The sequence below is a fragment of the Eurytemora carolleeae genome, unplaced genomic scaffold, assembly GCF_000591075.1.
Source record: "Eurytemora carolleeae unplaced genomic scaffold, Eaff_2.0 scaffold230, whole genome shotgun sequence".
NCBI classification, from domain to species: domain Eukaryota; kingdom Metazoa; phylum Arthropoda; class Copepoda; order Calanoida; family Temoridae; genus Eurytemora; species Eurytemora carolleeae.
Window position 1 is genome coordinate 230,292 of NW_019396619.1, and position 16,091 is coordinate 246,382.

The 16,091-nt window shown below is 30.6% G+C and overlaps 1 protein-coding gene across 1 annotated transcript in view; it reads left to right on the plus strand.

Annotated features, from left to right (window-relative positions):
* LOC111706399 (two pore potassium channel protein sup-9) overlaps nucleotides 1–14,168 on the plus strand; it is a 40,285-nt gene extending 26,117 nt beyond the window's left edge. The window contains exons 12-17 of the mRNA XM_023479270.1: nucleotides 3,775–3,846; nucleotides 6,762–6,979; nucleotides 8,014–8,231; nucleotides 8,496–8,576; nucleotides 11,683–11,763; nucleotides 13,036–14,168. Coding sequence (XP_023335038.1) covers nucleotides 3,775–3,846; nucleotides 6,762–6,979; nucleotides 8,014–8,231; nucleotides 8,496–8,576; nucleotides 11,683–11,763; nucleotides 13,036–13,108 — 743 coding nt within the window. The 3' untranslated portion in view covers nucleotides 13,109–14,168. The remainder of the gene's footprint in view (nucleotides 1–3,774; nucleotides 3,847–6,761; nucleotides 6,980–8,013; nucleotides 8,232–8,495; nucleotides 8,577–11,682; nucleotides 11,764–13,035) is intronic.
* Nucleotides 14,169–16,091: the final 1,923 nt, after the last annotated feature.

A 16,091-nucleotide genomic window follows, 5' to 3' on the forward strand; every position in this document is an offset into this window, starting at 1 on the left:
ACTAAACGAATATTGATGCGTCTATTCTTGTTTACAAATTTCGCCCAGAGAGAACTGGTTTCAATATGTACGCAGAGTATGCGCAACTACAATTAACTTTCATTGCATTATAACCTTGCATATATATATATATATATATATATATATATATATATATATATGTATATATATATGGAAGAAAATAAGTTTTCAAAACATGATTTTATTGTATCGAAAGTATATATATTATATTTAGATGTATTTTTCAAAACTCGTGTACATTTAAATTGTGAACATTTTAAAAGTACAACTTTGCTGGTTTCCAATCAATCAGTGCAGATTTATAAATAGTAAATAGTCTTTAAGAATTCCCCTAGAACACTCTCAAGTGTTTAATCTTGTGAATCCCTTTTACCTGATATTGGGATTGAATCCAATGAGTTGTAAACTACGGAGTGAATCTAATACAGTTCCCTCCTGAACCAGATTAATCAATTTATCATACATGAAACCGCAGTACAATACAGTTCCCTCCTGCACCAGATTAATCAATTTATCACATATGAAACTGCAGTACAATACAGTTCCCTCCTGCACCAGATTAATCATATCATACATGAAACCGCAGTACAATACAGTTCCCTCCTGAACCAGATTAATCAATTTATCACATATGAAACTGCAGTACAATACAGTTCCCTCCTGCACCAGATTAATCAATTTATCACACATGAAACCGCAGTACAATACAGTTCCCTCCTGAACCAGATAAATCAATTTATATTACATGAAACTGCAGTACAATACAGTTCCCTCCTGCATCAGGTTAATCAATTTATCACACATGAAACTGCAGTACAATACAGTTATCACATCATTATAATATTTCTAGCATTTCTAGCTTCTTATAGTTGGATATTGAATTTATCAAATTTTATAATTGCTCTAAAGAAAAGGACATTCAAAGCATCAAAATACATAAATTAATTTTGTAATTCTGCAAGTTTCATGAAATTTTGTATTTCTGCTCGTTTCATGATTATTAGAATTTCTTTTCTGCACGTTTCATGAAATTTTGTGTTTTTGCTCGTTTCATGAATATTAGAATTTCTTTTCTGCACGTTTTATGAATATTAGAATTTCTTTTCTGCACGTTTCATGAAATTTTAAGTAGAAAAAGAACGTTATTTTAAAACACCGTTTGTTCTTTTTTCAACTGTATACCCTTTTTTCAAAAACGGCTGTTTCAGGCTTTTGCCCAATAAAAATTATAAAATTAACGAGTTTTGCTGTCCGTAATCTGACTTTTCTGTTAATTTTTAACAATTTCCGTTTTGTTAGCGGAACGTTGGCCAGTCCTAGTTCAACACTTTTGCAATTCTATTTAATATTTGACAACAAGGATTAACCTTTAGCTGATATTATCTAATATTTGACAACAAGGATTAACCTTTAGCTGATATTATCTAATATTTGACAACAAGGATTAACCTTTAGCTGATATTATCTAATATATTACACAAAGCAACCAATTTTACCAGAAGATAGCTTAGCTTGTCATACTTTTATATTCCAGTTTAAAGCAGAACTTTGGAAATATAGAATGAATTTATAAAACAATTCTAACAGGGCGCTTGGCGCCCATCTTCTATTTCTAGTGTGAACATTTTCTATTTGTAAAACAACAACAAAAAAGTTCGCGGATTTTATAATAAAAAAATCGTGGGTTTTCAAATTTTAATGAAAATTAAATTTTGTTGGAGGCTATTTTTTTAGTTTTGATTATCCTTAAACCTTTCCTGAGGTCATGTTAGGTCCCACACAAAATTTGGGCCCAATCGGCTCAGCCGTTGTGACGTTTCTTGGATACAAACAAACAATAATACAGACAAGCTAAGTATATAGTACTGGGCTTTTAGGGCGCTTCGTGCCCATCTTCTATTTAAATTGTGAACATGTTTTTTTTGTTTACATTTTAAAACAAAGAAGAAAAAAATTTGCGGATTTTTAAAAAAAATTCGCGGATTTTCAAGAATTTAAATTTTTTTTACAAAATTTAAAACCTTTCAAACATATTTTTTTTAATTTTTATCATTCATAAACCTTCCCTGTGATTACGTGATGTCCCACAAAAAAATTGGGCCCGATCGGTTCAGCCGTTTTGACGTTTATTGGATACAAAGAAACAGACAAGCTAAATTTATATATAGATATAGTATAAAGATTGATATTTAATATTTTTAAAGAAATTTCTATATAAATCTGAGCATCAGTCTAAAATATGTATGCAATTGAAAATTGTTTGCTTTTGTTGCAATAGCAAAATTTAGTTTCTGACAAGCCTAATTTATTTTCAAAAAAATTGTTTGATTGCTTTGAAAAAATTTAAAACACAATCATCAGATTTCTGTAAAAGTTCCTGAAAGCAAACAAATTGACTGTTTAAAGAAACCGAACCTAGACTTTAAATTCACATTCTTTTATTTGCAACGGATGAAACATTTTTTAAAGAATATCTAAATTTTTATTATAATTTAGTGAACTAAAGATCAAAGGATTACTAACTTTTTAAAAATAATTGTTCAATTATTTATTTTGCAAATAAAAATCTAAATTTGTTGTAAATCTAAAGTTGTTGTAATCAAGCATTGATTTTCATTCTATTCAGACATCTAAGGATTACGTTTTCCTTCCTATTCGATATCTTTTTGTGTTCGTACTCCGTAGTCCGAAGTGATAATTCTAAATAAAGGATCGTGCATTCATTCTTAAATTTATAAATGTCCGCATTGGATATCAAGATTAAGCGTTCAAGATTAATAATATACTTCCACCAGAGTTTTGAACTCAGAAGATATATTTATATATATTGTATATTATATGTAAATATATGAAGCATAAAGTCTGACCGCGTCAACCTTGTTGCACTGGCTAGTCCTGTCCATAGAGGTAGGTACAGTACAAACTGGGACCGAAAAGGTTGACCCGGCTCGGAAATTCAAATGTACTACGGCTGCACGTGAAGTAAATCAAAGATTATTTTCCATTTCTGTGATGTAAAAATTGTTTTGTGTTTTAAACACTCATCGGCAGCTTATATATATATATATATAAATATATATCTGGCTTAGTATAGATTGCAGAATGAGGAGTATCTGTGTAATGAGTATTTCTAGGGTACGATAACATTGTTTACTATACTCTATACTCTATAAATAGAAGATTGACCATCTCTTTTGCACTCATTTAACAAGAATAGAAATGGTTGATACATTATTGTGTCATGCAAAGGAATCCCAACATATTTGCAACCTGATGGTGTAAATATAATAGAGAATCTACAAGATCACAAAGTCACAGCTTCTAGGTATTAATGCAAGGAAAGTTATTTCAGAGGTGTACACATTTTTTGAACTGCAGTGTACTGTCTTTGGGCGGAAAAGTAAACACAAGACGGATGTCACAGCCTGACATGAAATCCATTTTCACAAAAATAATCTATGAAATATTTTAGTCATAGGAAACTATTATGTGAATTTTCAAAATTATCAAAATTAAGTGCTTTTAACCTCCTCGGATAATAAACGACTGAATGCATCTATTCTTGTCAACAAATTCCGCCGAGATAGAACTGGTTTCAATGTGTACGCAGAGTATACGCGACCGCAATTAACTTTCCTTGCATTAGTACCTTGGACAGCTTCATCGTATAAATTTTTACCTTCTATTCACAGAGTGGGATGATATAATGCGTAATAGTTATATCAAAGTAATTCTGAAGACTAATTATTGTAGGAGGACGTGTATCTCCACCAATAAACTATTCTGAGTATCTACCATCTCCCCCTAGATCCAGACCCTCTTCAGGAATGCATATATTCAAATTTAAAAAGAGACCAATTTCTTAATCACACTTCCAGAGGTACCACCATAGGTCTTATTGTATATAGCTACACTACTCTGGTAGAGCGTAGTATGATAATCTATCTATCTATTTATTGTAGCACGACTAAGAAATTAGACAAAGATCTTTATTTTTTTTAGCTTTTTGAATTTTTTTTTATAAGCATGCAGGAATAAAATTAAAATTAAAATTAGCAGAATTTTAATATTTATAGGAACACCTTTAAACTCCAGGTAAACAATATATAAAGAAAGATCTATACAATTGTGAAATACAAAGACGACTGTTAGAGTCAAAAGGACCAATAAACATGAAACACAGCAAGTGTGCAGTGAAGACAATCATTTCAAGTTACTAGTAAATATTTGCCTTATACATAAAACAAATACACAAAGATTTCATCTTCAAATTCTGCAGTTTTCCGGGCCCCATTTGTTTAATTTCCGGGTCCCATCTGTTTACTTTCCGGGTCCCATCTGTTTACTTTCCGGGTCCCATCTGTTTACTTTCCGGGTCCCATCTGTTTTACTTTCCGGGTCCCATCTGTTTACTTTCAGGGTCCCATCTGTTTACTTTCCGGGTCCCATCTCTGTTTACTTTCCGGGTCCCATCTGTTTACTTTCCGGGTCCCACCTGTTTACTTTCCCGGTCCCACCTGTTTACTTTCCGGGTCCCACCTGTTTACTTTCCGGGGGGTCCCACCTGTTTACTTTTCGGGTCCCATCTGTTTACTTTTTGGGTCCCATCTGTTTATGAAATGTCCGTCTATTCATCAAAGTAAACATTAAATGGCTGAATTGTTATTATGGACCTCCCATGACACAAAGGGGAAGGTTTATATCTTGTAAAAGTTGTGCTTTAACAAATAACAATTTTAAAATGTTGGATATCTAACAGGAACATCAGAGAATCCCGTTAAATATAGCATTCTTTCTTTGTTTATCTATAAAATAAAACAAGACATTCGTATATATGTCACCGATAGCCGGCGAAACGGCAGGACTGAATGGGCTGAATTTTTTTGTGGACACACATGGGAAGCTGGGGTTTCTTTGGCTAAAAAATTTAAATTTTAGATTTTTTTTACAAATTCAGCTAGAAATACATATTATGGAAAAACTAATTGTATTTTAAAACTTATTTATAATTTTAACTTACTTAATTTAAACTTACTTATAATTTTAAAACGTATTATTTTCAATGCTGTTTTTTTTTTCTGAAAAATTACTTGTATATATCTACTGCAGGAAATTAAGGGAGAAATTATTAAAGGGATTGTGAAGGAAAAATGAAAGAGGGTATAGGATGATTCCTGAGAATCTCAGGCGCTGAACGACACATATCTATCTGATGTTACGTGTCTCGAAAAATTGATATAAAACTGTGACAAAATTATACGAAATTCATATTGAAACAATTTTGTATAAACGCAGTAGGGTTAAACAAATCATATAAATAAATTTTTAAATAATTTTTAAATTTTTATTTTGCATTTTAAGTAGATATAATTGATAATATTATTACATATAGTCTGTATAGTCCGTATTACGTCACCAGGACTTTAGCTAATGGCGTGCAGTATACTGGTCACATGATTTCCGTCTGTATCTAGAAATACGGCATAATCTGTTGATCATATATAGGTTTCAAGGGCACCGTTGATAATCAGGCAGGGCACCGTTGGTTGGAGGCTCACTAAAATAAACAATGACAGTCCCATTAATGCTAAATTTAACGTTCATATCAGTCGCAACATGTGTGACATTATTAATCAAAATCTGCTGTTGAAAGTTTCAGATTTTTGCACAATTTTTTTGCTTTTGTGCAAAATTGTTGAACCAATAATTTGCGAGCATTTATTTAATACTGATTTAATTAGTTTATTGATATGCTTGAGAAACTTTAGTTAGCATTAGGGTTTCCAAACGGAATTCCTTTGCGATGAATTGCGCGGAACGCGAAATTACAGGTCTGGTATTTGCGTTGGAAACCCTAGTTGATATTGACGATAAGTTAAAATCTTAATCAACATTAATCAACATCTTTAACATTTTTTCCCGAAAAAGTTTTGGATTTAACTTTACTCCGTTCTATGTTTAGAAAATAATATTTATGAGAGCGGTAACTTTGGCATCCAAAGAATGAATCTAATTTTAGTTAAAATATTTTCAGAATTGTAACTTTGTCCAAACTTCCGACACATTTTATTATTTTTAATATCTGAAGAAAACACATTTTTTCATGTTGTTACACAATTTGGTAAAATTCCTTTGATATATGATAAACCTCTTCCCTCGTATATATATATATATATATATATCTTCTTAAAATAAGTTCAGAACATTTTTTATTATTTATTTATTATAGCTTATTGCTGGACACTGTGTTTCATGTTTGACATTCTTTAGCATATATATACATATATGTTTATGTTAGCTACATCGGGCCAAACGGCTGGAGTAAATGGGCTGTAGTTTGTTGAGGGAACCCATTGTCATACCCTGGGGAGGGGGGGGGTAACATATGCTAAACTAATTTTATTTTTTAAATTTCTAAATGGAAAGGAATTTTTTTTCGCCCTGCCTTCTTGTCCATGAAACCAAAACAAATTCGTAATTTACAAATGTTCACAAAATAAGCTTATCAAATGCTAATTTCTAGTCCTTTTTATCTTTTATATTCTAATCCATGAGTTCTGCAAGGTAAAATTGCCAAAGTTCTAAAGTTCACACTTCGAGATTGAAAAGTCATAGGGATTAGAAATTGGAGTTTGAGGAATTGGAAAAAAAGAGGTTGAATTTTAAGTAAAAAACTAAATTTTATCTCATTAAAAATCTAGCATTATCTATTTATATTTGAATGTATGGATGGTATATAGTTCATGATATGAGATCTGTAAGATTGCATCCGATCAACTTTAATGGAGAAACTGAAACAGCTCCTGCCATAGTTAGAGATACATCTGAATATCCATCTTCATCCAACCCTGCATACATGATCAATCAACCAGCATTCTCAATACAATACCCGGCCAACCTTGTTCATCATCCTCTTCATCCTCAATATGATCTAGTTCATCACCCACTGCATCAGCAGGCAAGGGTATATATTTTCAAGAACTCCCCCTTCCCCTCTCAAAATCTTGGGAGCTGTAAATTAGTTCTTATGCTCTAAGGACAATAAAAATTGCACTTATAGAAATTTAATATTCAATAATATTTTTATTTGTTTCTTATATAATAAACTTTAAATAACGATTATATGGGTGCCACCGAACCCTATAGTGACCAAAACAATCATCTTTTAAAGTACATCGTAGATTAAACAAATTAAAAATATTATGAAATATCAAATATATATGAATGCATCAAATTAAATTTGATAATAATAGATTATGAATGGTAAGTATTAGATTAAATTGAATTATTTACGATCTGAGTAAAATATTGCAAAAGTCATTACTCCGAAGGCTTTTGTTCTGGAACAGGTCATCTATGACCACCTACAGGTTTGTCAAGCTGGAAAGAATGGTGATGCACCTAAAGAGGCTTGCCTCAATTTCGGACAACAATGTTTTAAATGCCTTTATTATTGACGGCCCAAGAAAACTTCTTACAGTTTTATGTTTAACTCTAAAAATGAACATAAAAGTTAGCAGAATTAGTTGAATCTATGTATAGCCTGGGGTGGGGGGCATCCCACACCCCCTCTAGAAAAAGGCCATTATAGAGAATAGGTATAGGGTTGAAATGCATGCTCATAGCCCAATCTTTCAAGAAAAGCTCATTAAAAGAAATGAGACCGATAACATTAATGGTTGGTTGCTTGGGAGAATTAAAAAAATGTCAAAAAAAATGTTAACAAATAGTTATGTTTTGTTTTAAGCAAATATAAAAGTGTGTCACATGTTTCTACATTAATTTTTCCAAGGGCTTTTCAAATATATAGCTTTTAGATCTGTAGCTTTAGTCACTAAAAGTTATGGGCTATTTTAGAATTTTTTTTCTTCCCAGACTGGTCAAATTGTCCCCCCCCCCCACCTCCAAGCAGGAATAGTGTTAACCAAAAATTCCATTATCTAAATAAAGGTGTAAATAATTTCCCTAAAATATTTACCCTTGTGAAAACAGGCTCATTTGGATGCTCAGAACCAAAGCCGACCTCATATTCTGCACAATCCTTTGCTAACTTTGCACAATCCGCCAGATAGTCAATCCTTTAGTGAACATCCACCCATAACACTATATTCTCCGCCCCAACTTTACCAAACCACCTTTTCTACACATCAGCTCAACAATAATCCGCCGCACATCATCGCATATAGTCACGGAACCAGTGATTTAGCCAGGTAGGGAATTCATTTTATTGAATTAATAATTTCATTTTTTAAATTTAAATTTAGCAAGGAGGACACCATAGCATTCCTCCAAAAGGTTATTGGAATGATAATATCATTATTGTTGTCTTCCCTCACAAATTTTAGTGACATTTTTCTTAATTGGCTGAATTAATCTTGGCTTTTTTTACAAACAGAAGCAGTTTTTTCTATGTTAGAATCCATCCAGGAAATAAAACTTATGCATTTTTTCTAGCACGCACCTTACATTTTTAGATCCCATCCTCGTATCATAACTCCTGAAGGACATTTTTACTTGTATTCTTCTACAGATCCTGTCCTAGATTGGTCACTCAGGTTAGTGCAGAACCGATTTTTTAGAAAATTAAAAATTTTCTCAATAAAAATATTTATTTTAAAAGTTCAATTATGTGGCCCAATGTTGTGTTACTTTTAAATTTTATCTCAATTTCAATTCTACCAACGTTTTCCAAAATATGCCAGTTTGGTAATCTGGAGAACCATCTTTAAAAAAAGGTGATAACCATGAGAAATATAGTCAATAAAAACTTATGCTTTTGAAATTTGGGAAAATCATTTCTTTTGGGGGGCTAGTTATCTTAATTATAAAAAATACATGTGGTTTGGACCATTCTTTTGGAATAAGCCCATTCAGAGAGTTTTTTTTTTAATGAACCAATCATTTTGAATTTTCAAGAAACAAAAACCTATAGTTTTTGAATTTTATGACAGTTAATTTAATCTTTTTTAGGGAAGATAAGGTTATGAATGTTTTTGTACCAAAAACAATTAACCTGAATGTATTTTCTCTTTAAATGGTCGTTAATGATTGTCAAAGAAGGGTCGTTGTTAAGGGTAATTATCAAAGGGTCAACATTAATGGTCGTTAACGAAGGGATGTTGTTAATGGTCGTAAAGGAACCATTGTTTTAAAAACAATAATTTTCTAAAAAACGAAAAACAACAGTTTTTTAAAACGAATGTTTTTAAAACAATATTTTTTTTTATAAAATTAGATTATTTTCAAAAATGATCGCTTCTTTTTTTCTTCATCATTTTCAAAACGATTGTTTCGTTCTTCAAAATGTGGAAATGATCCATACCCTCACATAACATACACCAAGGGGCTGGACACCTTCCAACTTTTTCAAGCCACTTCGTTAATGGTTAGTTCCAACCGTTTTAAAATAAAATCTAAGTTAGCTGTTATTTTTAAAGTGTTAGAAGGAAACTTCCTAAAGTAAGTGGTATTTTCCGTTTATAAAAAAAATTACCATTAGTTAATGATCTCAATTTTACTAACGGCATTTAACGGAAAATTTTCAATAACTGTTAACAGTAAATGAAGTCATTAACGGCACAGTCCTTAAAGGTCTATTACAATATTAACGGTGTTAATGGCGTGAATAGGGCTGGGTTTATTCCGACTGTTTTAAAATCGTTCCGTTTCGTTCTAGAATAAGGGCCTTCAGCTAGATGGTTCTGTTCTCCTTCCTTGTTCCGTTCTTGGTGTTGGTAGTCAAAGAACCATCCATCCAGTTCTGTTCTGTCTTTGGTGTTCTTAGTCTAAGAAACATTCCATCCCTGTTCCGCTCTTAAGCAAAATATACAATCTGCATGTTCTTTAGATAATTATATTGTAAAAATAAACAAGTTAGAAACTTGTAATCAACTTGTCCAAATATTAATGGAACTATCTTGTTTATACAGGGGGGGGGGGATATTTGTACATAACAGCTGAGGACATTACAGGTTTGGTGAGATATTTGTACATACAGGGATAGGCAGGAGGAGGAGTGAAAGGTGATATTCATAAACAGCAGGAAGGGGGGGGGGACAGTAAGCTAGAGGTCCTAATTAAAAGTTCAGTCAGTTTTAACTTTAGAACCCATTTTACCCCTTTTTTGTACATCATAAGTTTTTGCAATTCAAATTTTGTTTTCATACATAACAGGAGGGCAAGAGGGGATATCCGTGCAACATAAAATATAGATAAATCAATCATAAAATTTAAGGGAATGGTTTTACATAAAATATAGATAAATCAATCATAAAATGTAAGGAAATGGTTTAACATAAAATATAGATAAAACAATCATAAAATTTAAGGGAATGGTTTTACATAAAATATAGATAAATCATAAAATTTAAGGGAATGGTTTTACATAAAATATAGATAAATCATAAAATTTAAGGGAATGGTTTCACATAAAATATAGATAAATCAATCATAAAATTTAAGGAAATGGTTTTACATAAAATATAGATAAATCAATCATAAAATTTAAAGGAATGATTTCACATAAAATATAGATAAATCAATCATAAAATTTAAGGAAATGATTTCACATAAAATATAGATAAATCAATCCTAAGATTTTGTAACATTTCAAAAAAAACATTGTTTTAATTTTGAGCCTTGAATTTCAAATTATAAGTGTCCAAATTCTCAGGTTTTTTTTTTATTGAATTCAGGAGCTATTAGGCCCCTGAAAATAATTTAAATTAGCTTTAAAAACACATAGTATGGAGAACTTTTCAAAGTATTGTTTACATAAGAAACCTATATTTCTCAATAATTAAAATATCATTATAAATGGAACAAAATAAGTTTTATATTTTTTAATTGATGGCTGTTTTCAGGTCTAATTAGAAGTGTATAATAGTTAATTCAATCTATTTTAAGAATTCGGGCAAATATTTGTCCTAGGGTCGTCTCTCAATGGAATTGTAAAAGTTGGTGGTTCTATAAAAATAATTCAAAGGAAAAGGTTTTCAAAGATTTTATTAATTTAATGAACTCTTGATCATGTAAAAGAATAGGGGGGNGGGATGAGAAATATAAAAGGACTGTATACTATGAACTTTATAAAAGCAATGTTTGCTAAATATGTTAAACTAGAATTGATTGTTTGCTCTCATTTTTCATATTTCGTAAATATGTCAAATATCAACAATTTTGTACAAATATTGCGTTTAAAAGAATTGGAATATTTTTACAATCCCAAGTTTTAACAATAAAAGATATTTAGGAAAATATAAAACATTCTTGATATTTTTTTCTTTTTATAAGAATAAAGTCTTTACCGTTTTAACTCATTTTTTAAAATCCCTATATCTTTGTGTAAAGGTTTGAAATTTCAAACTTTGATAATTTGATCAAACAAAATTCACCGCCGCTCTAAATATTTAAGGTTTATGACACCAGAGAGGGAATTTAAAGAATTTGAGCAACGGTTTAAATCCGCCAAAACCCGGTTTAAATTTAGCGCCGGCTTAAATCTTGAAACATTTGATACAATTTTAAGTGGAACCAACCATATTTAAACCGCGGCTTAAATTTAAACCGCCGCTCAAATTCTTTAAATTCGGCCACGGGTTGCCTAGATATAGAGCTGAGAAAATCAAAGTTTGTCGCAATAACTATTTTTTTATATTTTAGAGAGCAGAGCAGCTATTTAGGACATAGTCAACAAACTATAGGACTCAACACTCAAACTTTACAAAGACACTCCAGCTCCAGGTATATAAATTAAAAATTTTTCTTCCTTTTTACGACCTAAAATAGTTTTTCACCCAAACTGTCAATACGGAAAACCGTTAAAGCCATTTAAAAACGTCAAACCCTAAAACGCAACGTCCATTGAAATGTTAAAAAATTAATTATTTACGATTTGAGTGGAATATGGATGCTCCACTCTCCACTAAACTCTACTGTTTCTTCGGTCAGTGTACTGTAATACACACGGAAAGCTTAGTTTAGGGAGGCTCTTGGGTACAAGACGTTTTCATCCATTTTCTTCTTCTATTCGCAATTAACTGATAATACTAAAATTAGTGGGGATCGATGTTGACTTCAATTTGATATCAACCCCTTTTTTTCTTCTCTTCTATTGATTTTTATCTCATTAAAAATACAGTCTCAATTTTAAGAATAAGGAGTAGAAATATCAAAATCATAAAATATATTTAAACAAAAGAAATGAAGATTTAATATTTAAATATATTCTTTTACATGCGAAGTTAATCTTATAAAACCTTTCTTGTTGAGAATGACTATTTTGTTTTTCTGCGATGGTTTTACAAAAGAAGAATTCTAAAATTTTTGTCTCTATATCTATAATTGGTTGTCAATTCTTGAATAAAACAGGAAAAACAACGCAATTTATTTATTTCTTCGCATTTGGAATTTAAAATAGATAAAATTTAAACAAAATGCTATTTATCCGTTGATAACTTGTTTTTTCTGTGAATATTTGAAAATAAATCGAAAACTATTATACAATGAATATAGAACGCTGGATAAAGTTAAATATAAAACTGTCAATATTTCATTCGCAGACTTAAATATGTCCACTTTTTTGCCTTCATTTCCTTTTTTATAAGTGATGTTTTCTTCATGAGGTGTCCCACAAAGCAGGAAAATTGGAAGACGACTTTAAAATACGTTCGTTAATCTAATCATACTTGGGATAAATTCAGATTATATACATTTATTTATTTATTTGTATTTATAAAACGTAGTCTGCCTACTTTGCACCTGTAGATTTGAACTGCTTTTAAGCCGCTATTTTTCATCCGGCACAAATTAAGAAAACTTACACGGATTTTTGTTCAAATTGATGGATTTTCGAAAATTGTAATAATGTACATTTCCTGTGCAAATTCTTTCTGGGGTCATATGAGTTGTCACAAATAAAACAAAGTAGAAAAAATCTTTCATTTCAATGTTTTCTGTGTATCACTGTATGATTTAAATTGATCGAAAGCTTGGAAAAAATATTTATTCTTTCAGAAGTAAAGCTGGATCTGGAGCCAAGAGAGGTTCTGTAAAATCTAAATTCAGTAGCAGTCGCCTCTCAATTTAGTTTAATTTCACCCCATTCTATTCTCTACATCAGTTTTTACCGCACAACATAACACCATCGAAAAGAAACAATAACATTTAGATTACCATGGATACGCACAAAATAGAGCACTTTAAGTTAATTTTTACTTTTTTACTTTTACTTTATCAATTGTTTTCATACCTTAGCAACTATTTAGTTCTTTACTTTATCCATTGTTTTCATACCTTAGAAACTATTTAGTGCATTACTTTATCCATTGTTTTTATACCTTAGAAACTATTTAGTGCATTACTTTATCCATTGTTTTCATACCTTAGAAACTATTTAGTGCATTACTTTATCCATTGTTTTCATACCTTAGAAACTATTTAGTGCATTACTTTATCCATTGTTTTCATACCTTAGAAACTATTTAGTGCATTACTTTATCCATTGTTTTCATACCTTAGAAACTATTTAGTTCTTTACTTTCTCAATTGTTTTCATACCTTAGAAACTAATGAGTTCTTTACTTTATCCATTGTTTTCATACCTTAGAAACTATTTAGTTTTTTACTTTCTCAATTGTTTTCATACCTTAGAAACTATTTAGTTCTTTACTTTATCCATTGTTTCCAAATCAAGAAATGTACAATGCTCAAATCACTTGTGTAAAAAAATCAGTTTTCAAAACAAAACGTGCGTTTGTCATAAATATAATACCTGATACAGATGTGAATAGAATAAGCCTCTTTATTGCAATGAGGATCACTCGAAATTAAGTTTACGGTTTTATGAAAACGACTTTTATCAAATATGACAAGGAATTTAGTTTTTGCCACCAATTATGATGTTCTTGTCCATATATCTTTGAAAACCTTTGTCGTAGGGTTCACTTTGAATAAAACAAGAATAAGTTTTTTTTAATAATAATGTGTTAATTTGAGCTAAAATATTTCATTTTTTAATTAAAAAAGGTTGCCATTTTTATTCAGAAAAACTTGTTTCATTCTCTGATAAATATTCAACGAGGGAAGGAAGGCCAACCACAACAGATTCCCGTCCAAGCCACATTCTCCTCATTTTCTCGTCCGAGCCACCTCGAAATTCTCGTCCTTTCAATTTTATTTTTTTAAGTGTCTAATCCTTCCAGGTAAAATTATTTTTAAAGAATCAAGCCACGTTAGGGCAACAATGAAATATCAAATTTTTGTAAATCGAAAAAAAAGTTTCAATTGAATGAAAGATTTCAAGTTTAATGTCTTTAAAATTGTTCACATTTTTTACGCAGATATTCTTTGTGTAGAATGCCGCAAATAATTCCCAGTTTATAAAACTTTTGTTAACTATAGTGAAAACCATAGAAGAGATTGAAATGCTTTAGTCTATCCATATTTTATGCCCTAACGTGGCCAGATTTGTAAAAAATAGTTTTAACTTTTTAACACAACATAATCGAAGGACGAGGATTCCGAGGTGGCTCGGACGAGGAAATGAGGAGAATGTGGCTCGGACGAGAAATTGTTATGGCTGGCCTTCCTCCCCTCATTCGACAGAAACGTTGAGGATTTTTAATGTCCCTTTTTAATAAAAGTCTACAAATTTTTAGATTTTGTGTACAGTCGCTTTTATATTATACAAGACTGTATTATTATGGATCAAGTCCAATATTATATATGATATCAGGTTAAAAAATGATATGATTTATAGACCTGTGCCAACACAAAACGAATCATAATAGAAATCAAAACATTTTGTAAATAATATAAAAACAAGTTTTTGCATATTTTTATTGTAAAGATTTTTCTTTAAAAACTTGTAATTTAAAATTATAAAAAGTGTGTACAATCGTTTTTTTCCATTTTATGGCTAATGTAACTTGTGTAACTATGGAGTATTATTATATATGTACAGTAAATTGTTTATTTTTTATCTCAGATTCCGCGACAAATTTTTAAGAATTCTTTTTTGTTTTGGAAAAAAATACTTTTTCTCAGATAAAAAAAGATGAGTTTGCAGAAATTAGTATCTAACGGAAAAGTTCAACTAATTGTATTTGTCGAAATGCAAATTTTTCGGGTGCTTAACCCTATTCCTACTGGGGTGGTGGGGGGACCTTCTAGTATAGTATCCAGGAGAAAAGTCAAAAAGAATTGGTCTGACTTGCTGACAAAAGATTCTCACTTCGGGCTAAAAGCTGGGCTTTAATAACTGTTGTATAAAGTGAATTTGCTTGTTTTAAATTTTCTCATTTTGATTTTGAAAATTTGCATGCCTTTTTAAATTTTGCTGGGCCAAGTGCTTTAAAAACTTTATCATATTGCGCACAACTTTTGTTTTTTAAACTTTTTTTGCAAAATACAAACCTCTTCGATTCGCAGATTATTAAAGTAGAGCCCAAGGGCTTTTTAAATTTGCCTTAAAAAAATTTATCATATTTTGCGCAATTTTTGTTTTCAAATTTTTATGTTAAATAAAATTTATTTGTAGATTTGGATTAATATGGGTATTTTAGACGGAGGAGACGTATCTGTAGGTATAGGGCCGTAACTAGCTTAAACGATATTAACACTCCTTTCAGATATTGTTATGTTTAACTTATTATTCTTATTTAGCTTTATTTGCCGCAAACAAATTGCTCAATTTAATAAAGTTTTATTGTATTCAAACAAATTGTGTGATGAACGGAATCAAATTAAACTTTCGTTTTTTCTATCTTTCAAAAACATGGTGTATGTATATAAGTTTTGTATAAGTTTTGTAATTGTGTATATTACACAGTACATTGATGTAAATTATATAAAAATAAATGTTGTCTTTAAATATAATAAACAAAAGATTAATGTTTTGTGTTGCCCCAGCCCGCAATATTAAGAAAGAATTTTAACCGCATTTGACCAAATTATCCGAAAATTCTTAAATATATAATATGATAGACAGAATACTAGAAATATTGCTAAAATTGTAATTATATTTTCGCGCATGTGCGCGGAAATATTAAAACCGAATTGGGTTTGCCTCC